The sequence below is a fragment of the Lissotriton helveticus genome, chromosome 10 (assembly GCF_964261635.1).
Source record: "Lissotriton helveticus chromosome 10, aLisHel1.1, whole genome shotgun sequence".
Lineage (NCBI taxonomy): Eukaryota > Metazoa > Chordata > Amphibia > Caudata > Salamandridae > Lissotriton > Lissotriton helveticus.
The window spans coordinates 594,121,788-594,147,085 of record NC_136071.1 but is presented as its reverse complement, the minus strand read 5'-3'; the positions used below and the strand labels follow the sequence as shown (position 1 = coordinate 594,147,085).

The following is a 25,298-nucleotide window of genomic DNA, read 5'->3' as shown; positions in this document are numbered from 1 at the left end:
CCATTGTATCACAAAGTGCCCAGTACCTGTCACCACAGGCCCTGGAAGATTCCTTTGCTTTGTCAAGCTGGAAACCTCTGACAGGGCCTCCCCTAGAACTCGGGCAGCGCTTGTCATTTGGTACGCTGGGCTGGTCTCTGTTCGCCAGCATGCTGTGTTTTAATTTGTCCATGATGGGGTGCCACAGGGCCAGAGATGGCTTCACTTTGCCTGAGTGGAAAGCTCTGACCAGGCTCCTGGTCAGACCTCTAGCAGGTCCCTGGGTGTGGGCCTCTGGGCCAGGGCTCTATTTGCTTGTCTGCAGTCTCTCAAAGTGCCCTAGGAAGGGATCTGTTGGCATGGGGAGGGCAACACTGTTTCATCTGAGTTGTAAGAGCTTTAGTAGACACAGAGGTGATGTCCCCTGGGTCTGGGCTCCATTTGACAGCCCACTGTATTACAAAGTGCCCATAAGAGGCGTCCTATTTCCCAGGGAGGACTTCCTTGCATTACAGACCTGGAAAGGTCTGACTAGGCAATGTGTCAGTCTTTTAGAAGGCACAGTTGTGCATTCCCCTGGGGCATGCATTGCAAAGTACCCAGTTCAAGGTTTTGCAGGCCCTGGAAGAGTTCCCCTGCTCCAGCAAAGTGGAAAGCTCGGACCAGGCACATGTGAAGACTGGACTATTGGCTAGCAGCTGGGTGCCCCAGGCCAAGGGTCTAGGCATTGACCAGAGTCACCTTCCATAAGCAAGGCATGGTGGCACCAGACCAGAAAGGGGTCTGGGGCTCCTCTTGGCTAACGAGTTCTAAGAATCCCCCGTGAAGGTAGATGGAGCCTGCACTTTTGCCTGGCACTTAGTTCTGTGACCAGGGCACCAGGCACAGGACACAGCCAACTTCCCCAACTAGGTCACAGACTTGTCTGCCCCCACTTCCCTTCACCCCTGGCCTGCAAAGTTTAAATTTATTTGCCATTCAAGGTTTTTCACATTTATGCTTTGGCTACCAGTAGCAGGTTTGACTAATGGGTCAGTATGTGTCTGTGCCAACCCTGAGTCCCATTCATGATCCATTTTTCTTTTTGTAAACAAAACATCACCAACCAAGCAGGTGTAATTAATTTTGCATGCTCCTAGACATAATCCCACTAATATGTGTGCTTTGTGTGGCAAGTCTTTTAGATTTGCATTTGTTTTACAAATGTGCTTCAGTAGGAGGATGTTCATATTTTAACATATATTACTGAATGACACTGTGTATAATCTTTTTCCAAAGGTGTTGTTAGTGTTAGTGTAGCTATCTACTTTTTGAGCATTTTCCTAAAAAAACAATTATAAAGCAGAATTAGCCATTGTTCATCTCCGGTTCTTTCAAATCCAGGCATAAAGCAAAGATAAAAAACTCACCTGGTACCGAAAATATTCATTAGGCATTCATCGCTGAGTTCTTCGGTATAAAATGTGCAGCTTTTAAATTGGTGATATGCAAGTAAAGGGTCAGTTTGAGTCCAGGGGGTGGAAGGCTTCCAAAATCCTTTTATCAAAAGTGGACCCAAACCTGGAAATTTGAACATGGAAAAAACATATATAAATGAGATTATGTTCTAAGTAGCTTGTTGCAGAAAAGCTGTGCATCAAGAAATTCTGCTTCTACTTCGGGCATAGCTGTGTTGTAATAATGAGACAACAATACTGTTGGACACAGCCCTCTTTTAGGGTCACCACAAACTTTGGGCTCTATTACGAGTCTGGCGGTCCACGGGCTGTCCTACTTGCGGAGGCCTGGCCGGGCTTTCTTTGGACCACCCTATTACAATTAGGGTGGTTGTACCGCCACTGCCCTGCCGCAGCCGCCAGGTTGTTGAGGTGGTCAGGAGGTCACAATATGATTGGTGGCATTGCCACTGTCCCACCAAGAATATTACAAGTTTCCTTTCCCCCACAGTTTTTATAGAAATTCCTCCTCCATGAAAACCGTGGCAGAGAGGAAATAAAGATGGCCCTACAGGGCCCTTTTGTGCCTCTGCACCCTAGGGTTCATGTGCCCCTTTGTATGCATGCACCACAGTTCCTGCACGGCATGGACATTACAGTCCATGCCATACAGGAACTGTTTTTGGTGTGCCAATTGCAGTGCCCATGTTCAGGTCACTGCTGTGGGAGCATCCAAAAAAAGCCGACCAGACCCGAGAAATACTCGTAATCTGGCAGGTGGCCCAAACATGGGTTTGGTGGTGTGGCGGGCGGGCAGACCTGGTGCCACACCTCTGAACTTCTAAACAGACCCTTTATGTCTAAACTCCCTCACTTTCCTGAATCAGTTTTTGTTGGCTTTTAGGATTCGGTGCACTTTACCAGTGCTAACCAGGGTTAAAATGCTTGTGATCTCGTCCTAAACAATGATAAAATAGGCCTACACCTGATTGTTATATTTAATTTACTTGAGAGTCCCTAGTCTAGGACCTTACAGGTACCCAGGCTCTATACATTAAATTCTACTCGTGGGAGGCAGCACGAGTTGTGCCACTCACTCAAGTAGCCATTTAAAACATGACTAGGGCCTGCCACTGCGACTTGTAGTGTAGTTTTAATCAACCATTGCAACCTGGCAAAATAAACCTTCCCTCCAGACCTAAACCTTCCTTTTTTAATACATATACTTGACTATTAAGGTAGGTCCTAAAACGCCCACATGGCAGGGTGCATTGTATTTAGAAAATAAAACACGTGGGCTTAAGCTATAAATGCCCAGGTAGTGAATAACTCCTAAAGTCATGTTTCAGTACTGTAAGTCCTACCTCTCCCATATAATTACATTGGGTTGACTTAATATATTTAATAAGTGCTAACGTTTGATTGTGAACAGGTAAGATTTCTATTGAAATATCTCCAGCATTAGAACCAAACCTACATGAAATAACAAAGCCCTACCACGGATTCCTTTTAACAAGAATCAGATTTAACCTTTTGCACTTTGTTTTGGCAGAACCACAGGAGTGGTGTAAGATGAAAGATTTGGTCTCCTCTTCGTGTGATAATTTCTCCACCTGGAGCAATTTGCACTTTATAATCTTTTTTGACCATTATCATCATATTCACAAACACTTTTTTAATATCAATATTGGAATAAAAAGATTTTCTGCAGGCTGGGCCTGCATTAATATATTTACATATTTTAAATAACCCTGGGGAATATTTTATTATTGCCAGTTTTTTAGTTGATGCAGTTAGGGAAAGGAAAAAAGATGTTTCTGAAGTGGTTTTGAGTTGGTTCTTATACAGTAATGATGGCTAATGATTTTATTTTGAGGTTTTCAGATTATAGGATCATGTTTCAAAAGAAATATGTAGATATACAACCCTTTGTAATGACGGCAAATTATTTTTATTCTGAGGTTTTTGGGGCTTAAAATTATGTTCCTAATGAAATATGTATATGTTTTTAACGTTTCCCCTACATTTTTATGTAGTATACCTTTATGGTTTTAAAATTAACCGAACAAAGTGATGTCGACTGACTGATTTCATGTTTATACTCAAATTATTTGTAATTTAAAATCCTCTTTAATGGTTAGATTTTAAGTCACAATTTTGAAAATGTGACTTTTAGACAGTTGGCATTTACTTATTTTAACTATCTGTTTCTTCTGCCAGTGTCTTGGGTCACATGAACGTGAATGGCTCTGCAATTGGGCTTTTTGGATTTCTCCAAACAGTGACAAAAAAGAGAACTAGGTGTGAGCTGTATGGGCCATGCTGCCAGGATAGCTGGCGGCAGAGTTGTTCCCTGAACCGCTTATACTTCAAAGGACTTGGATCCAGTACACACAAAGGATCAGGACACCAGTCATGTGTCACCTCAGAATTCTTGGAGTCTTGACAAAGGAATTGAGGAACTTTCCAGAACCAGATATGGGATTAGTCGAGGGTATCCCCCGCTTCAAAGGATGGAACTGTGAATAAATATTGGATGCTCAGAATACATCTTCATTACACTCCTGGACCTGTGGACATTACAGAAGAAAGACTGCCTTTTCCGCAGTGGACTGTCCTGCTGGTTGAGACCTGCCTTGTTCCCCAGAAGATTGCCCTGCTGCTAACAGATGACTGTCCTGCTGCTTGAGTCCTGCCTTGTTCCCCAGAGGTTTGACCTGCTCCTTGATGCATGCCTTGCTGTCTGAGAAGAATGACTGGAATTGCACCCTTCATTCCAGGCTACCTGAGGGACACCAAGGCTCAGTTGGCCGACCTCTTGTCTGAGCTACAGGGACACAACACGCTCCAGAGGCCTCCATGCAACTGCCCAGCTGACCTGTTGCAAGTGGACGTGCCTGGACCTGCAACTAGACGAGCCTGTGCCCTGCTGGCCTCTGCTAGAGTGAGTCTCTGATCCTTAAGAGATGCCTCTCCAAGTCCCGGACCCTTGGTTAGCATCAAAGTGCACTCCTCTTCAACAAAATGAGAAATCCTAAAGTTTTACGATCTTTGCAACCGCAAATGGTCCCGCTCATGGTGAGACTTTGCCCTCCTTGCAAAGACCGCCAATGCATAGTGACCACAAGCTATAACTGTCAATGTGAGACATGCACTTCTCTCTACAGCAACAACAGCCCCCAGTGACGCAAAGCTCCAGCTACAAGGTCCACAACGCCTGACCCCTTCTTCGTGCTACATTGGTGACCATCTGTCAAGCCCGATCTGCTCTTCACACTACACCAATGACCATCTGCGATGCTCTCCCTGCTCCTTGTGGCTTCCTCCACTGCAAATGGAATTCTATGTGCTGGACTTTGAGAAGGTAACAATTTCAGCAGGACTAATCTGGTCCATTTTCCAGTCTGTCATCCTGAACTTGTGCCTTTCCCCCAGTCTAACATGGCGAGATGACTGCAAGTTGTACTGTGCGCTTTTAGATTATAAATTTACCGAAAGCTTTGAAATGTTAAATTTCCTGTTCTACTGATGGATTGTTGTTGTTTAGCTATCATCCTATTTAATAAAATATAATATAATCATTACAATGTTGATCGGAAAGCCTCCGACCGCTAGTTGGAAGCTTTGTGAACAGGGTCGGAGACTTTATGTCCGACAGAGTCGGTTTGCGGTCTGATTGCCAAATTATGATGTCGGCAGTCGGAGCGTAAACCAGCCGGTCATATCAACGCAGTTCTGACCTGCTCTCAGAGTCTCCTGGAAGGTCAGAACCACACCATAATCCCCTATGGACAGCTTTTCTGCCATTGGGATTACGATATAGGTGTCAGAAAGCAACTTTGGAGGCCCTGCTTGCCTCCACGGCCTATGGTTGGTGGCCAAGGGGTATCTAGGGTGCCCACCAGTAAATCCCTGCACTGTGTGACTGGCACCACGGGTTGCCAGCCACAGGGTGCAGGGTTTACACCCCCCTCATTTCTCTATGAGAGCCTGCTTTACGACCAGTTTACGGCCGAAGCTTAAGCTCCCATAGAGAACTGCTAGTATGCGACAGAACAGTGATTGGTCACAGTGTAATAAGACGGTCAGAACCGCCAACTGGAGGTTGGTCGGTCTCAATTCAAAGATGGTGCAGGTCGGAGGCAACTCTGACCGACATGTTAATGATGCCCTTAATCATTCTCACTTGCATTGGTACTAGTACATTTCATGCTTCAATATACATTTTTTCTAAGGGTACTTGTTATGTTTAATGCTCTGCCAATGTTCCACATGTGGAATGTGAAACGTGAAACATTGTAACTATTGATGTTTGAGTGCAAGAGGCAGTTAGCAGCTGGTTGGAGGCCAGTGAAGCTGCCATGGAGAGTTACGGAATAAAGTTACTTTACCTTTAACATTTTGGTGTACTGGAGTTTGTACATGGCATACACCACCTTTTGGCAATGGGTGGACAGCATCTCAAAATATTTATTACCAAAATATCTACATGCAAAGAAATCGAGTTGAAAATATCGACTTTTGGGTGGAGCATTGGCGCAAATCGCCACTCCACTACTGTGCTGAACGTCGCCCTGCCCGACACAATACAGCTTACAAGTAGTCTGACAGGTGGGTGGCATAGCGTTCCCATGGCAGTTTTAAAGGTGGTGGTGCCTTTAAAAATGGCAATGCAATGCAATGGGACCACACTGCAAGGTCCCTGCATGGCATGTCAGAGCCTATGTGCATGCACACAGAGGGGCACATGTTAAGCCCCCTTGTGTTTATCCACATGCAGTGGAGGCCCACAGGGCCCTGCCGGGATCCCTTTGTTTCCTCTCCGCTAGGGTTTTCATGGTGGTGAAACCGTCACTAAAACCCTGGCAGAGAGGAAACTCGTAATATGCTTTGCTGGACCACAGCCGACCCACCATAAATATTGCGCCCTCTGACTGTCCCTCCAACACCAAGGAAGGGCGGTTCCCTGGCAGAGCCGGGTGTCCCAAGGCGGTCTGACTGCCCAGTCGTAATCGAGCGGTCAGATCGCAGGTCCAGTATTGGCAGGATTTGCCACTGCTGCACTACATCAAGACAGGGAGTCCTCAGACCGCCAAACTTGTAATAGGGCCCAAAGTGTTGCACTAAAGAGGTTTAAAATTTGTAAGTACCACAAAACTCTAAGCAACAGTAGAGAAAGTGTTGGATTGCAGAGCATTAAAATTAGTTATTCCCACTCCAGTCAGTGCAACAGTAGGGAAAATGTCGAATAGCGGAGGGGTAAAATATACTATTTCCTCTACCGTCAGTGTTGGATTACAGAGTGATAAAATGTACTATTCCCACTTCAACAAATGCAAAAGTCTGGAAATTGTTGGATTGTGGAGTGGTAACATTTACTATCACTACTGCAGTCATTAGAAACAAATACATTCTCTTCAACACAATAAAATAATTTCAAAAACATCGTAAATAAATTTAAATATAAATGTGTTAAAAAATACAAATATATGTTATTAAAAACTAAATTAAATAAATACATATTATAATAATAACCATCTTGGTGCACTTGTTTTCTTTCTCCTGGGGGAGATGCGGAAGGCTTTCCGCATCTCCCCCCCCTTCCGCCCATCTGTGACATCAGCGTGCCAGGAGGTGCTCTGATGTCACTGATTTCCCCACCAGGGCCGAGGACCGCCACAGATAAGGGCGCTCTCTACTCCGATGGGGAAATCAGGCCGAAAATGGCCTCCCCAACTTTCAGGGAGGCTTCGTTTGAAAGGGGAAAGTCTCCCCTTGCAAACAAGGCTTTCCTGAAAGGGTTTCCTTGCCGTGGATCGCAGCAGCGCTTGGGTACATGGCCAGGAAACCCCACTAGACAGCAGGGATGTGTGAACCCACGCCCCGGGCATATTTTTTTATAAATAACTTTTGCTTTCCCTGGAAGGGTGTAATGTAAAAAAACAAATATTCCCCCCTCCAAAGAATGGTGGCAAAATTGGCAAGGGGTCAATCCTTCTGCTCAGTGGCCGACCAGGAATTTTTTTTTTATAGCCATGTGCCTTCCGTGGGGGACACAATCGGCCCCCAGGAAGGCCATAACTAAATAAAATATATAGAACGAGAGATCTCTCTTTATATATATATATATATATATATATATATACACGGCTTTCTCGGACGCAATGGACCCAGGGCCGGACTGGTAATGCCGGGCACCGGGCAATTCCCCGGTAGGCTGGATGAGGTGGGGGCCGGTTTCGTGACTGGGGGCCGGTTTGGACACTGAGGGCTGCGTGACCGGCCGAGCAAACAAGCACAACAACTATCTTTATCTGCAGATAAAATGCAGCTGCTGCTTGTCCGTTATATCAGTGTCACCCACATTTTATTAGTTAGCCTCTTTATTATTATTCATTAAAAATCCACCGGCATTTAATGCGCATCATACGCCGCGCGCAGCGTGCAGTGATATTTACTCCCTCTCTCGTTCTCCTGCGCCGCATCTGGGCGCCACGGTACGCACCCTTAAGGTGGGGTCAGGTCTGGAGTCTAGTGGTGATCATGCGCAAGCGCATTGGGGGTCGCGCTCGCGCAGTAAGTGCACGTGACTGCGAGGCAGAGGAGGGAGGCCACCACGCCGAGGCTGGAGCGGAGCCTGGAGACCTCATAATTTAATTTTTTCTAGCAGGCAGCGCCCGCAGGTGAGTGATTGTTTCAGTTTGTCTGTTTGCATTTGTAATGCATGCCACCCTGATTGAATCCCTGATCAATTCATGGCCACAAGCACTGTGGGACTGGGGGCGTGACGTCGCACCGTTCCCGGGATGGAATTAAAAGTAAACAAGCACTTTGATTCTGAATAGTTTTCTTTTAAAGCTGTTGTATTATTTTGTAATCATAAATCAATCATAATGTATCTTGGCCATCCGAGACACTGTGAGCCACAGGGGCTAACGAAATGTAAGAAACGTGGGGCCCGCTGTGCTTAATTTGAGCTGGTGTTTGCAGGACTTATTTTTGGGCACCGACATTTATTTTATTCTCATTAATCATCTTCCGGGAGGGAGAGATAGAAAGACATTCAAATTGGAAAGAGGGAGGAAGAGATGGACGGAAAACCCGTCATAAAAAGAGAAAGCAGGAACCTGCAATACAGGGGTGGGGAGTGTCTGGGTGTGGATTAAAGAGGTCTGAGGTGGATTTCAGACTATCTACCCTGGTACTGTGCGCCCCAGCGTTTAATTGCACCGGCCCGGGCTACTGAGCAGAGCTTTGGACACTCACTCTTTCACAAATTAAACACAACCACGGTGCTATTTAAACGCCTGTGTGGCGCAAAATGGCGCAAAGCAACGTAAAGCTCTCCGTCAATTTAGTTCCTATTAAAAATCCTAGTGGCGCAGGATAGGTGCAGTGCCAATCAAAGACCTATGCATCCTTGGTAAATCTAGGCCATGCTGTGTATTTAGAGTCCCGAGCAAACGCTAAGTATTTTTGATAATACGGTTATGCTACAAACTGTTGTGCACATCTTGGTTTGATTACGAGTGGCCCGGGTGGGGGTGCCTCTTTTAAAGTCAGACACCTGGTGGTCAGAATTTAAAACGTCAATCAATCAATCAATCAATTTATATAGCGCGCTACTCACCCGCTAGGGTCTCAAGGCGCTGGGGGGGAGGAGTCCGTTACTGCTCGAAAAGCCAGGTCTTGAGTTGCTTCCTGAAGGAGAGATGGTCCTGGGTTAGCCGTAGGTGGATGGGGAGGGAGTTCCATGTCTTGGCCGCTAGGTAGGAGAAGGATCTTCCTCCGGCAGTGGCTCTGCGAATGCATGGTACGGTGGCGAGGGCGAGGCTGGTCGATCGCAGCTGGCGGGTGGGCGAGTAGAAAGTGAGGCGGTTGTTGAGGTACTTGGGGCCCAGGTCGTGGAGAGCCTTGTGTGCGTGGATGAGGAGTCTGAACGTGATCCACTTGCTGCCGGGGAGCCAGTACAGGTCTCTCAGGTGGGCGGAGATGTGGTTGTGGCGGGGGATGTCCAGGGCGAGTCTTGCAGAGGCGTTCTGTATGCGCTGGAGTCTTTTCTGTAGTTTGGCTGTGGTTCCCGCGTAGAGGGTGTTCCTGTAGTCCAGTCGGCTGGTGACGAGTGCCTGGGTGACCGTCTTCCTGGTTTCGGTGGGGATCCATCGAAAGATCTTTCGGAGCATGCGCAGGGTGTTGAAACAGGATGACAAGACGGCGTTGACTTGTTTGGTCATCAAGAGGGAGGAGTCCAGGATGAATCCCAGGTTTCGTGCGTGCTCCGTTGGCTTCGGGATGGTGCCCAGGGCAGGGGGCCACCAGGAGTCGTCACAGGCAGAGGGGGATGATCCCAGGATGAGGACTTCCGTCTTGTCTAAGTTCAGTTTCAGGCGGCTGTTCTTCATCCACTCGGCGACGTCTTTCATTCCTTCGTGTAGGCTGGCTCTGGCGGTGGTGGGGTCGTTGGTGAGGGAGAGGATCAGCTGGGTGTCGTCGGCGTAGGAAATGATGTTAAGGTTGTGTTGGCGTGCGATGGCCGCGAGGGGGCTCATGTAGACGTTGAAGAGGGTGGGGCTGAGCGAGGATCCTTGAGGTACGCCGCAGATGACTTCGGTGGCTGCGGATCGGAACGGGGGAGGTGGACTCTCTGGGTTCGTGCCGTAAATCATCAGCTATCACAAGTCGTACCCTAACTCTAGGGGGTGGCTTGGACGTTAATGCTGAGCGCATCAAAATCCAGACGTGCAGGTATTTATTGGATATTTTCTCCTGGTAAAGTAAAATTTAACTTGGGGAACAGTGCGATTTGCGAAGCATGTTGTAATTTCCGAAAAACTTGTAATTCTGATCCCATAGGTGGTGCAGGGTTTGGAAAGAACGGGCCACACTTAATGAGGGTCAATATTTTAGGAACATACCCACTATGAGTGATGTGGTTTATTGCATCTGTTGTGAACTAAAACAATCTAGGGACTCGGAGAAATGGCTCTGCATTCTGAGAAGTAAAAGTCCAGTGGTGATATAGTATGAGGTAACCATGTGGCTGCATTTTTAATTTCCCCATACTTCTATACATGTAGTTTCAAAGTGCCACTTCACCCCTCGGGCACTGAGTAACAGTTGACTGCTAGTAAACTCAGTGGTACTGAATCTGTCGACCTCGCAAGGATGAAAGGCTGAGTGGCTGCGCCGGGATTCTCACTTGTACCCATGAGCTGAACATAGGTTCCTGGAATGGATGCAGCAGTCCACGAGTCACCACCATCTGTGGTTCATGAACTAATGGCGGCTCTGTGGACTACAGTAAATAAGGGGAACCCCGTCATAAAATCAACTCCTCTACTCCCTGCTTTAACCCCTTCGTGCTGATGACGGCTCCCGGTCGTCATCAGTTACGGTGGGCGTGTGCTGATGACGGCCGGGAGCTGTCATGACCACGTTCACGATCGGAATGTGCCGCACAGGCGCAGAATTCCGGCCGTAGCCAGGGGGTTAAGGCTGTGCTCTTGAATTTAATGCCCTTGGGAGGATGAAAGGCTAACTTGGCCAGACCAGGATATGATCTTGTGGTCTGAATGTTAACAGATGTCAGCAGAGAGGCCATTACTCACTGAGACATCTTTCATGTACTGGAGAGAGCTCTCAAAGATGGGGAGTCGAAATGGGAGCGGTCCTGTCCAGGAGGTAGGGTAGATGTGGTGGCCATAAAGAGACTGTAGGGTGTCCTTAGGGCCCGCAGAGAGTGGAAACAAATCCTGCAGGATGGCTCAGTGAGTTAAACCCTGAGCTATGCAGTGGTATACAGGTCCAAGTCTGAAGCCAGCAGAGCCTATTCAACCTTCCATCCTTCTTAGGATGGTAAATTGACTGTAATTGTATTGGGTAATAGCAACGCTTGGGATGTACAAGGTGTAAGAACTACAAACGTGTGTTATGAAATTCAATATAAAAAGCAACGGTAAGATGGAGTAGTAACAAGATAAGTGCATAGAGGAACTTTGGAGAGCAACAAACTGAACTCATTTGTGTTATGAAAAACATCTCAGAGATCATCAAGACGACAGGGATGTCATAGAGCACCTGATTGGCTGCCACTTGGCCTATATGATTTAGAGTAGAAGTCTTCTAGCAAGTGTAGTTTGCTCTCACGGTCCCTCCAGTTATTGTGCTGCATTTACTCTCATAGGTCAGTGCTCTGAAGTAACTGAAAGTACTTGTGCTGCCCCTTTCCAAGACCCAACCATGACATGATGACACATGAACTAATAAAATATAAGCTACCGTAAGAAGAGCGAATGTTACAATTGCACATCAATTTTGGCCCATCAAGTTTTATACGGCACGTAGGAAAGTAGGATGTGCTTTCATGGTCTGGTCACCCCCACTTTTTGCTGGTGTCATTATGTTTTTCTGACTAGTCTGACTGGGATCCTGCTAATCAGGACCCCAGTCTCTGTGCTTCTTCCCTAAATTTGACATGGTGAGTACTTAGGTACACTACTGATTGGCTACTGGGATACCCATGTAAGTCCCTAGTATATGCTACTAAGGTACCCAGGGCATAGGTGCCCCAGGGGTCTCCCATGGGCTGAAGTATGTATTATGCCACCCATGAGAGACCACTCGAATTGTGACATCAGGTCTTCCATTGCAGCTTGTGTAAGCTTGTGCTAGCGCCATTTACGATAGATATAGGTTTCCCTTTATCTGAGGTCACCACACTTAAAACCTACCAGTCGCCCCTAAGGCCTTTCAATACGGAATGCAGGGTGCTGTGTCCTAAATTTGAGGGTGCCCCTGCATGAGCGGGGAACATCCTACACTGCTCCCCCTAGTAGTAGTTGCTCACTGTGTTTGCTCGCTACACACCCTATGGGGGCCGGTCTCACTTTTACTTTGTTCTCTCTGATTCACTACTCGTGTCTATTTTTGGTGCTCTCAGAAAGAATGTCTATGGGTACACATATGACTGGGTGGGTAACTTGGTGCTCTTTAAGGTCATCATCAACTATTAACTGTGCTTTGAAAGTTGATACAATTAAATATGTAATGAAAAATGTGCTGCAAAATGCACCATTTTGATCTGTCTTTTTCTTTTTCTTGGCGGTAGAACGACCCCCCCAAGCCCTCCTAGTGGTGGGTGGCGCGCTTGCTCGCGACGGGCCACACTGGGGCTGGTCTGGCTACATTTGCCAGGGCTGCTTTCAGTTCCCAGTCCGGCCCTGAATGGACCCCCTCTCGAGTTGGGCGGTGTGACGGAAAGCCGGTGCCGGTGTGAAAACCGGAAGTAAAGGGTCTCTGTGAGGAGAAAGTCACACAGCCTCTGAGGACGGGAGCAGCTTCTATGGGTGCGGAGTAGCAGTGGAACCTGGGTCGGAGGACGCGGATTCCAAGGCGGACGCACAAGGTAGGAGTGGCCCATCAGTGTCGGGAGAGAGGTGTGTAAGGTTACGAACGGCACGGAGAATCGCTGTTTGTGACAAACAATCGAAGTGTGCAGCATGGCCACCGACATATTATGGGGGAGAGAGGAGGCCGCGGATGAAATTTTTGTGGAAGGTGCTACTGAGCGCATTGACAAACCAAGCCTTAGCAACAGCAGCGGCACCCCGAACTAAAGATAACTATACATAAAACTTGAAAAACTGATGCGCTCGGAGCAAGCTAAGTGGTGGGAGTACCGATCCCTATCCAAGTACTTGGATGGGGGTAGGGTTCTCCGCGGTTTGAGGATTATGCTTGCTCCAAGCTATGATAATCCGAACCCGGATATATTCCGTGATTAGGGGGAGTGTAATTTGGATTCCTCTAAGAGGTTGATGAAAATTTTGATTGAATATGCTTAGATCGACAGACTTGATTTACAGACTCAAATTGACAAACTGAATGTTATGATAAGGTCCATAGAAGGAAATGAACTAAATACTAAACTAAGGGAAGATATGACCATATGACTCAAAAACGATGAAGACATCATAAAAAAGCGCAAAACATATAAGTTTCACCACGACAAAAATGATTATGACCAGGGTCAGATATTTACTTTTGGCGCAAGTATGATGCAGCCAAATCTAATTTGAAGAGACATGATGATCAAAAGGGGGAAGGAGTAAGGGCAGGCCCGAGCAGTGGGCTGTCAACTACAGCTGCTTCAATATCTGATCTGAGCTCTTCCGTTGAAACTGAATCTGAGACAGAGGGCACACCAAGAGGGTTCAATGCACGAAAACACACACTGGTTGAAGAGGTGAGTTTTTTACGGGAGGAGAGGCATCAAACTTTACGTCCCAGAAATACGATTCAAAAGCCCAATAGAACAGGAGGAGGAAAATCGAACGAAAGGAAAAACGGAGATGCAGGCGCCAGACCAAAAACCACCAAATCGAACAACAGGGGCTGGACTGGGGGCGCAAATAAGGCAGCAAACCAAAATGCAGAATGCTAACACCATTATCAACCTTTCTGAAATGGTGTTGGATAAAACAGAGCAACAACTTCTGTCATTGGGACTTTCCTTCTTCCCGGAGATGAATTTTAATTACCCACAAACCAGAGTGGACATTTATAGCTTCATTAGGAAGCTCAAGCTGCAAAAATATCATCATGCGAGAACTAAAAGAATTGTAACATCGGCTGCCTCTAATAATGTGCAAAGTAACCTGTCCGTGGCGGACACAAACGCGATCTATATGGTTTGGAACAAGACTGTTGCTATGATTACGTATGGTAATCCCCATTACTCTTAGTCCTACTCGTCCTCGACCCAGTCATCACACATGAGGTATTCCACACGACAGGAAACAAAACAGGAAACGCTTTTAGACTCCACCCACCCTCCTGTCAGGTGCTATAACACACCTCACCACCAGAAGCAAATCCTGATGTACCAAGCACCAAAGGCCTGGAAAGGGAGGGCGGGCGGGATGTATGACTGGGTCGAGGACGAGTAGGACTAAGAGTAATGGGGATTACCATACGTAGTCATAGCATTACCTCTACGTCCCTCGTCCTCGACCCAGTCATCACACATGAGGCATACCAAAGCAACGCCCAAACAGGCCTTTGGCAACCCACACACAACAAGACACAGACCAGACACAAAGGAGTGTAGCAAGGCAAAGTAGCAAGAAACAACAGAATCATAGTGGAGGGGAAACCCCCCACAGCCAGCAACACCCCACGACCAAAAACCGGTCCGGTCAGACAAGGCACAACCCCACCACCAGAGCTGCACGAACGCGGACCCGGAGGCCCGGGACCCAGCCCGACAAATCCTCCCAGGGAAGCAGCCCAGGAGACAGACACTCCCCGAGCGGAATGCGCCAGGACACCCGCCGGACAGGGCAAACCCGCATCAAGACAGGCAAGAGCAAAGATCGCCAGAAACCAGCGACCCAAAGAGAGCCAGGAAGCAGCCGAAGCCAAACCAGCCAAGCTAAAGGACACGGAGAGAGAGCCAGAAGAGCGAAACACCCCAGAACGAGCCACAGAAAGCACAAGGCACGTTTGAGGCCAAAAGAAAGAACAGAAAGCCACCAGGCACGACAGAATGGCAAGGGCCACAGACTCCAAAGGCACAAAAGGGGAAGACAACAAAAAACCCCAATGAAGAAAGGAATCCGGGACCCGGAAGGCACAGAAAGCAGCCCAAAGGTCCAGCAAGGAAACCAGAGGAGGAACACCACCTCGAAATGAAGACCCCTGCTCTGAACAGGAAGACAAAGCAGACAACCCACAAGAAGTCCGCAGCACCAAAACAAGAGGTCGGGCAGACCACGGGTCCCAAGAGACACCCGGTCAACCCCCAAACCGCCAAGGAGAGGGGAACCAGAAAGAGAGACAGAGACTCAGAGGAGAGGGGCGATGGGGTAGAAACCAAGGAGGCCCCAACACCAGGTCCAGCAGCAGATGAAACCAGGACCTCCACGGCCAGAGAGGCAGCACAGCCACCACCTGAGCCCCCTCCCGCCGATCCATCAGCAGAAACGCAGGAACCAAAGGAAAGGGAGGAAAGGCATAGAGAAGCCTGGGAGGCCGAAGGAGATACATGGCATCCATCCCCCCCAGCGCCCCCCTCCGGAGACAAGGAGCAGAACAGGGGCACCAGGGCATGGGACCCCGAGGCAAACAAGGCCAGAGTCGGAGTCCCGAACCTCAGGCAAAGCAACTGAAAAGACCTGGGAGCCAGACACAGGGACAGAGACCCCGGTGATTCATACACGCCACAGTCAACGTGAAGGCCGATTCCACCAGGACAAGGCAACACACCAGGTGAAGATGGAAATAGTGAAGTGCCCTCACCACTGCATACAACACTCCCCAGTAGGACAACCTGCGAGACACCGACGGGAGCCAACGCGCCAGCATCACCCAACAGGCCAGAGTCACTCCCCAGCCCGAGGCGAAGGCATCCGAGGTCCCAACCAGAGGAGGAGGCAGACGAAACAACAGCCCCACGGAAAGGAGGGAGGGGTTAACCACCACAGGAAAGCAGACACCACATCCAGAGACACAGGAACAGGAACCGCAAAACCCAGGACAGGAATGAGACCCACCACTGCACAGGCCACAGCAGAGGCCGTAGCCGAACCCTGGCCCAGGGCACAGTGAAAACAGAAGCAGCCATGCGGCCCGAACCTCCAGCCACTGAAGGATGGGAGCCGAGGCTTGCGACAACAACCTCCTCAGCAATGACTGCAGGCGATGAACCCGGGCGTCCGCCAGTAACACCCTCCCCGACACAGAACCGAACACGGCTCCGATGAAGGACCTCCGGGTCGCAGGCACCAGGAGACATCCGGGCAAGGTGAACAAAAACTCGTGGTCCCTGAGCGTAGACACGGTCAAGGGAAGGCGGCCAGACACGACCTCCAGGGATGGAGCCCGAACCATCTGGTCGTCCAAATACGGGCACACAGACACCCCCAGGAGATGCAGATGGGCCACCAAGGGAGCCACCCCCTCGGCGAACACCCGGGGGGTGGACCGAAGATCCAAAAGGGAGGACGCAGAACTGCCAGAGCTCACCCCACTGGAGGGCCTCCATCCCGAATGGTATCCTCCGTACGAACAAGAACAGGCCCCGAAGGCAGAAGAACTCTCGGAAACCCTCCGAGAAATATGGCACCACGAAGATGAAGGAGGTAAACGTCCAACCCCTGCTCCACCAGGGGAAACGGGACAACCGGCCCGTCCGCTGACCAAAAAAGTCCAACAAGGCCAGATGGCGGGAAGCATCCCGAGGAGAAGGGGTCACCACCACCCCGGAGGGGGAGGGGGGGGGAACAAGAATCTGATCCGGAGCCCCACGACAAGACATCCAGCACATATCCGTCCGAGGTCGACAGGCGTCAAGCAGGAAGGAACCTGCGAAGTCTCCCACCAACCAGAGGAGGAACACCAGCGAAAACGACCCCAAGGGCGGCCCAGACAGGAACACAGTGGACCAGACCCGGCATCCCTCCAGGACCTCCTCCCAAATGCCCGGAGGAAATAATGCCCAGAGCCACGACGAATCCGAAAGGAGGACTGCAGAAACCAGGAAGGCTGGTGGAAAGGCCAGGCACCCGAAACCGAGGGAGCCCCCCCCCCCCCCCGGTCGGAAGGACATGAAAGATAAAGAATGCATGTGCACCTGGAAGACTCTGCGTAGCCAACCTACCAGCGAGACACCAAACAGACAGGCCCCAGCGAAAGGCAGCCGCAAGCCACGGACCCTAGGACCACGTCCGTCATCCAATCCAGTCTTCAGGGCAGAATCCATCCACAAGCCCACACCGTCCTTCAGAACGTGCTCAGCAGCCATGGAAGGATGACCCACAAGACAGGCACCACAGAGTCCACAGGAACGAAGACAGGCCAAGTGGAGAAATCAAGGACACACACCAGGGCATGGAGAAAGATCCGGCACCATCCACACTCGCAACAGAACCACCGATTTGGTTTCGATCCATCGACCTCAGGGTCATGGGCCCAGCATGCTTCTGCTGCGCCAATCTGCTCCCTTTCACAAAAGAGGAACAGGCAGAGAAAAGGCTACAAGAAATCCGAAGAAATCAGAAAGCCCAACAGCAAGCAACAGATGATCCAGAAGAAGGCGCCCAAACCGGACATCAGCACACCTCCAGGCATCACAGGAAAGGGGAGGAGGCCCCACCGGAAAAAGGGGAAGAAGCAGGCCCAGGAGAGTAACAGCACCCCTCACGACGGAGGTAGCACACGACCATAGTCAATTAGAAAGGCATCCTGGTGACGAAGAACAGATGGTTATAGGTACCGACAGTACACATTACATCGAACTCAGAAGGAAGAAAGTCCGAGAGCACCCACCGGGATCTGAACCAGTGACCGTGAGGCCGAGCCCAGGCCCCTGCAGAAGACTCAATAGCCCAATGAGCCATCGGACCTAGCCTCAAAGTCGAACTCCAGGCATCCGGGCAACTACCCCAGCAAAACAGTAGAGGGTAGGAGAGGAAACGTAGCACAGCGCAATATACACCAACAAAAAGAAAGTGACGAACCACATCGCAGAGCACGTACCGTAAGCAGACTCCCACCAGATGCCACGCCCGGACTCCAAGATGTAAGCAGAAGGTCAGCGTCCTGTCCACAGTGCCCAGGCAACGTAGAACACACAATGCTGAGGAAGCGAAGCAAAGACCACTACAAAGGAGTATGAAAGGCACTCAGCAGCTCCAGGTGAGGCTCAAACTCCCATCCACGACATGGCCCAGCGCAAGAACGCCGAAGAAGTACCGCATACCCACCGACTGAGCCACTGGAGAAACAGATCAGAAAGGGTCCATGCGGAAGCGGGACTTCCCCACCCCGGAAGAGCGAAGGAATTCCCCAGAAGAGTCCCCGGGCGCAATCTCCGGAAGCTCCGGGAGTCACTCGTATCAGGCTCAGGCACAGGCTCCCACAGAACGCCCACCAGCCGAGACACGCAACCGTGCAGAACCACGGAACAGGCACGACCCCGCTCCGAGAACCGGAGCGCCCGGAGACCACCCGGGCGTCCGCCCACACCAGCACCCGGCACCGAACACGGCCGAAGGGCGTAACAGGGGGCAAAGCGCATGCGCGCAAACAGGAAACGCCGCCGAGACAGCCGGCCGTCCAAAGGCAGCCACGAACTCCCGATGACCCAAGAAGGGAGAACACTCACCCGCGTGTCACCTGCCACCAAAGTCGTCAGCGCGTCCCGGAGGCACGCGCAGGAGCCGTCACCAGGGCCCCACAAGGCAAAGAGGCAATGGCAACATCGGGGAATCCAAAGGGGAGGAGCGTGCCCCAGAACAGCCCAGCGCTCACAGCCCCAAACCCCTACCTTGTTCACGGCACGAGGATCCAGCAGGAAAGCAGCAAGCAGCAGGAGGAAGATCCACAGCACATCCATCAGCGCGACCAGGGCAGGAAACGAAGCAGGAAGACCCACAAAGCCCAGCAGTACAGGTCACCTGAGCCCAGGAGGAGAAAGGGAAGCCCAGCAGCCCCACTCCAAGCAATCCCATGACGGTCCATGGGAGCCCCCCAGAGCCCAGCAGAGGAGGATCCATAGGACAAACGAAGCAGGTAAGTGCCCGGCACTCACCCCAGCGTCTCCCATCAAGTAAACCACCGACAGGAAACAAAACAGGATTTGCTTCTGGTGGTGAGGTGTGTTATAGCACCTGACAGGAGGGTGGGCGGAGTCTAAAAGCGTTTCCTGTTTTGTTTCCTGTCGTGTGGAATACCTCATGTGTGATGACTGGGTCGAGGACGAGGGACGTAGAGGTAATGCCCAGATGAGCAGGTGTCCACTCAAAGTATGGTGGAAAATGAATCAATTGTGATTAATGCCACACCGAATACAGGATTTAAATCACAATCAAAATTTTATCCAAAGATGCCTAAAGATTTTGTAGACACCTTTCATGAAATTATCATGGCAGAAATAAAGATGTTGAACTTTAAAGTTAAAAAAGAAATGGCAATACCATCAACTAGTAAAGAAATTGAGGGACAATGATTCTATAATAGTCCGTGGCTCAGGTAAGGACGGCAACGTAGTCATTTGGCCCCTTAAACTATATCAGGAGGAAGCTTCACCCCAACTAATGGCCAGGGACTGTTATAGAATTAGCAATCGCCAAGTAACAAAAACAGTCCAAAATATGAAATTTACCAAACTGTTAGCTTGGAAAAGCATGGGTCTTTTAAATCAGGATGAATTCAAATACTTAAAGAATGATTACCCTGTTTTACCTATCATGTATTTAGTGCCTAAGGTACATAAGAACATTACCTGCCCACGAGGGAGACCAATAATTTCATTCAGGCAGGGCTTGTTGGAGAATATTTCGGTTTATATAGATTCTTTTTTACAGGAGCATGTAAAACAACTTCCATCATATGTGCGAAATACAACAGATTTTTAAAACAAATTCATGGTTTTAAATGGAATAATGCATTTTTACTGTTGGTGTTGGACGTTTCTAATCTTTATACGTCAATTAGACATGAAGATGGTTTGAGAGCTCTGAGCTATTTCCTTGGCAATAGGCCCATTGAGTTCTATACACACAACAAAATGCTCCTGGATTTAACAAGATTCTGTTTAGAGAACAATTACTTCATGTTTGACAAAAATATTTACCGCCAAGTAAGAGGTGAAGCTATGTGGGCTAGTTTTTCCCCTAGCTATGCCTGCTTACATATGGGATGGTGGGAGTGCATGATCCTCACAACAGAATTTGCAGAATGTTTGTCCAAAAAAATAATCAGGTGGGTCAGATACTTTGATGACCTTTTTATAGTTTGGCATGGTGATAGAAAGAGGGCAGATGAATTAGTGGCTAAGTTGAATGTCAGTGATTTGAATTTACGGTTTACCCATGATATTAGTGATGTCTCTATTACATTTTTAGATGTGGAGGTGTTTGTAGCCAATGACCAACTCGAAACTAGGTTTCACCGTAAAATAACAGCAGGTAACTCTATACTCCACTCATCAAGTTTTCACCCGAAGCACACAATATGCAGCATCCCCTATGGGGAGATGTTGCGGATTCGGAGAATCTGCAGTTGTGATGAGGATTTGGTGATAGCTCAGTAACAATGTAAAGATAGATTCCGTGAGAGGGTATATGCTGAGCACATCTTGAATGATGCAATAAAACGTACTAGAAACATGTCCCGAACTGAATTACTAACGAAAACAGCTAAGGGAACAATGAGCACTCCTCTGATACCTTAACAAACTAGAGTAGATAAAAAGAGTAACAGTCCAAGACTTATCCTCACCTACAATAAACAGGATAGTCTGTACAGAATTCTAAAAAAAAGTTGGCATTTGATTTTAAGTGACACAATTTTGGGTGAGAATTTACCACGCTCACCCACAGTCACTTATAGAAGGGCACCCAGTACCAGGGATCTGGTGGGGGACAATAGTCTGGAAGTAAAATCCAACAGCAGTTGGCTAACTACTCGAAGGGTTTTTTTTTAAATGTCAGTCATGTAGAGCCTGTAAATATGGAATTAATAAATCAACATATTCCACACCATTCAGAGGCAAGCCCTGCACTATTGACAAGTGGCTGTCTTGCAAGTCTGAATATGCAGTATATGTGCTGGAGTCCTCTTGTGGCCTGCAGTATGTGGGCAGCACTAAACTGCAGAGTCACAAGAGAGTGCTCCAGCACTTAAGGGCCATTACCAACTCAGGCGAGTCCTATCCTGTTGCACAACATTTTAAGGAAGTATAACTTGCAACATCTGAAGTACTTCGTTATTGACAGGGTTTCTTGTCCCAAGCATGGAGGGGATAGGGAGGCAATCCTCAGGTGCTTGGAGACCAAGTACATTTTAGAGATGGACTGTAAAAATCCAAATGGACTGGAAACAACAGAGGACTTACACACATGGCTCTAAGAACAATCTCTGTGCATTGGAAATTGAAATTTGTAAATCAAAATGATTGCTTCAGTTTTTCATATCAGTAATTTTTAAGTTGTATATAGTTAGGTTCTATTACACTTCAGGTTTGAAATATGTAAGAACATATTTAGGATTTAATCTTTTGCATTATTAGGCCTCCTTTACCCCCCTTTGTTGTTTCAAACTTGGGTCACATAGGATAACTGGGATGTAAAGTTCCTATGTTGACCATAGAATTTTTAAAATTTGCTTTTTATATGTCTCTTAAGGTTGGGGGTCAACCCAAGAGATACCACTAATATGCACCCTACAGCACCAGTCACTTTTAGTATAAGGTTATGATACGGCAGTTGCTCCCAGGTTCATATTCTAGTAATAACTGACAGTTGAGTAATAGGATCTAAAAAATTGTGAAAACAACATATGAGGGTGATCATATGGGATGTGAATCGGCTATTGCATAATGATAAGATGAAAGCAAGCATTGTGTATATCCAAAATGGAGTATAAGGGTGGCCAGAATCAATGGAAAACATTGTCTGATCTCTATCAGTCTCAAGTTTGGGTAACCTCAGAAATATATATTAGGTCATTTGTAAGTTTGCACTATTGAAAAGCGTCCTTTGCACTGTTTAAATGCGATATTTGACCAATGTTTAAAGGATTAGGCTTGAGTGGGGACTTTTACTATTATATATATGAATTTATTTATGTATTTATTTATATATATATTTATGTATTTATATGCTAATGTACCTATATATATTGCCAAATAGGGCACGATCTACGACATAGGGGTGCTGATACATGATCAATTTGATGTTAGAGATATCTTTGGGATGTAATAGATTCCATGAACAAAAAATTTTGGTTTTGAAGTCTCTTACACAATGCATTATGCCTTGAGAATTGAATTCGGCCTTTAGAAACCGTCTGACTAATGTCTGATTACCCATCAATGTGGGCCTTTGTGAAGAAATATGAAAATCTGTGTATTCTGCAGCCAATTCTATACTTATTCTTACTTCTCTTTGCAAGGAATATAACAGCATTTAAACTGTAATATAAATGGATGGACAATTAAATTAACTGTTTAACTGGTGTGAATACTGCTGTGGAAAAACAGACGGATAGTCTGTTTTCTATTGTTTTGATGCACTGTCACTTTAAATACGAAAGGAAACATAAGTACGTAATGTGATCAAGGCCTCTAGGGGCTGAAACGCGTCATGTCGGAAGGCATTGAAAAATAAAATATTGCACGACAAAATTGGTGTCTGTTCCGTTTTCTGGCTCTGAAGATATGGAGTTGTGAGGATTCGGTTCTTTTGGATATATATATATATATATATATATATATATATATGTACCAAAAAATGCCCAGCATTTGAGGCCGCACAATACTGCGATGAAGGAAACATCCTTAATTAGAAGAAACAGGCAGCTTCCGATTCCGTAATACATCCTGTGGCCTGACGCGTTTCGATGGACTTTCACCATCTCTTCAGAGGCCTCGTGAGCAGGAAAAAATGACGTGCATGACTCGCCGCCCATTGTATTAATTGGCTTCCGAATGCCGAATTTGTTGCATTTTGGGCAGCGTAGTCCATTTAAGCACTATTTATCCCCTCCAGTGGGTAACATGCCCACGATTGATTGCAGGATAAATGTTTTTCAAGCCCTCCATTAGGCTTCCCGAATCGGACTTTGCCTGTTAAATTACAAATCACAGTACCATTTACAGGGGGAGGGGTTCCCCCTGTCCGCATCCATGAAGTTCTTCGGATGGTGCGATCCCTCTACGGCGTGAAGCAGCCGTATAAATATGTACCAAAAAATGCCCAGCATTTGAGGCCGCACAATACTGCGATGAAGGAAACATCCTTAATTAGAAGAAACAGGCAGCTTCCGATTCCGTAATACATCCTGTGGCCTGACGCGTTTCGATGGACTTTCACCATCTCTTCAGAGGCCTCGTGAGCAGGAAAAAATGACGTGCATGACTCGCCGCCCATTGTATTAATTGGCTTCCGAATGCCGAATTTGTTGCATTTTGGGCAGCGTAGTCCATTTAAGCACTATTTATCCCCTCCAGTGGGTAACATGCCCACGATTGATTGCAGGATAAATGTTTTTCAAGCCCTCCATTAGGCTTCCCGAATCGGACTTTGCCTGTTAAATTACAAATCACAGTACCATTTACAGGGGGAGGGGTTCCCCCTGTCCGCATCCATGAAGTTCTTCGGATGGTGCGATCCCTCTACGGCGTGAAGCAGCCGTATAAATATGTACCAAAAAATGCCCAGCATTTGAGGCCGCACAATACTGCGATGAGGAAACATCCTTAATTAGAAGAAACAGGCAGCTTCCGATTCCGTAATACATCCTGTGGCCTGACGCGTTTCGATGGACTTTCACCATCTCTTCAGAGGCCTCGTGAGCAGGAAAAAATGACGTGCATGACTCGCCGCCCATTGTATTAATTGGCTTCCGAATGCCGAATTTGTTGCATTTTGGGCAGCGTAGTCCATTTAAGCACTATTTATCCCCTCCAGTGGGTAACATGCCCACGATTGATTGCAGGATAAATGTTTTTCAAGCCCTCCATTAGGCTTCCCGAATCGGACTTTGCCTGTTAAATTACAAATCACAGTACCATTTACAGGGGGAGGGGTTCCCCCTGTCCGCATCCATGAAGTTCTTCGGATGGTGCGATCCCTCTACGGCGTGAAGCAGCCGTATAAATATGTACCAAAAAATGCCCAGCATTTGAGGCCGCACAATACTGCGATGAAGGAAACATCCTTAATTAGAAGAAACAGGCAGCTTCCGATTCCGTAATACATCCTGTGGCCTGACGCGTTTCGATGGACTTTCACCATCTCTTCAGAGGCCTCGTGAGCAGGAAAAAATGACGTGCATGACTCGCCGCCCATTGTATTAATTGGCTTCCGAATGCCGAATTTGTTGCATTTTGGGCAGCGTAGTCCATTTAAGCACTATTTATCCCCTCCAGTGGGTAACATGCCCACGATTGATTGCAGGATAAATGTTTTTCAAGCCCTCCATTAGGCTTCCCGAATCGGACTTTGCCTGTTAAATTACAAATCACAGTACCATTTACAGGGGGAGGGGTTCCCCCTGTCCGCATCCATGAAGTTCTTCGGATGGTGCGATCCCTCTACGGCGTGAAGCAGCCGTATAAATATGTACCAAAAAATGCCCAGCATTTGAGGCCGCACAATACTGCGATGAAGGAAACATCCTTAATTAGAAGAAACAGGCAGCTTCCGATTCCGTAATACATCCTGTGGCCTGACGCGTTTCGATGGACTTTCACCATCTCTTCAGAGGCCTCGTGAGCAGGAAAAAATGACGTGCATGACTCGCCGCCCATTGTATTAATTGGCTTCCGAATGCCGAATTTGTTGCATTTTGGGCAGCGTAGTCCATTTAAGCACTATTTATCCCCTCCAGTGGGTAACATGCCCACGATTGATTGCAGGATAAATGTTTTTCAAGCCCTCCATTAGGCTTCCCGAATCGGACTTTGCCTGTTAAATTACAAATCACAGTACCATTTACAGGGGGAGGGGTTCCCCCTGTCCGCATCCATGAAGTTCTTCGGATGGTGCGATCCCTCTACGGCGTGAAGCAGCCGTATAAATATGTACCAAAAAATGCCCAGCATTTGAGGCCGCACAATACTGCGATGAAGGAAACATCCTTAATTAGAAGAAACAGGCAGCTTCCGATTCCGTAATACATCCTGTGGCCTGACGCGTTTCGATGGACTTTCACCATCTCTTCAGAGGCCTCGTGAGCAGGAAAAAATGACGTGCATGACTCGCCGCCCATTGTATTAATTGGCTTCCGAATGCCGAATTTGTTGCATTTTGGGCAGCGTAGTCCATTTAAGCACTATTTATCCCCTCCAGTGGGTAACATGCCCACGATTGATTGCAG

The 25,298-nt window shown here is 47.8% G+C and overlaps 1 protein-coding gene across 1 annotated transcript in view; it reads right to left on the bottom strand.

The window, feature by feature from the left end:
- The window catches only part of LOC144785418 (UPF0764 protein C16orf89 homolog), a 793,662-nt gene that overhangs the window by 381,778 nt on the left and 386,586 nt on the right, over nt 1-25,298 (bottom strand). The window contains exon 3 of the mRNA XM_078664337.1: nt 1,389-1,539. Within this exon, the coding sequence (XP_078520463.1) occupies nt 1,389-1,539 (151 nt within the window). The remainder of the gene's footprint in view (nt 1-1,388; nt 1,540-25,298) is intronic.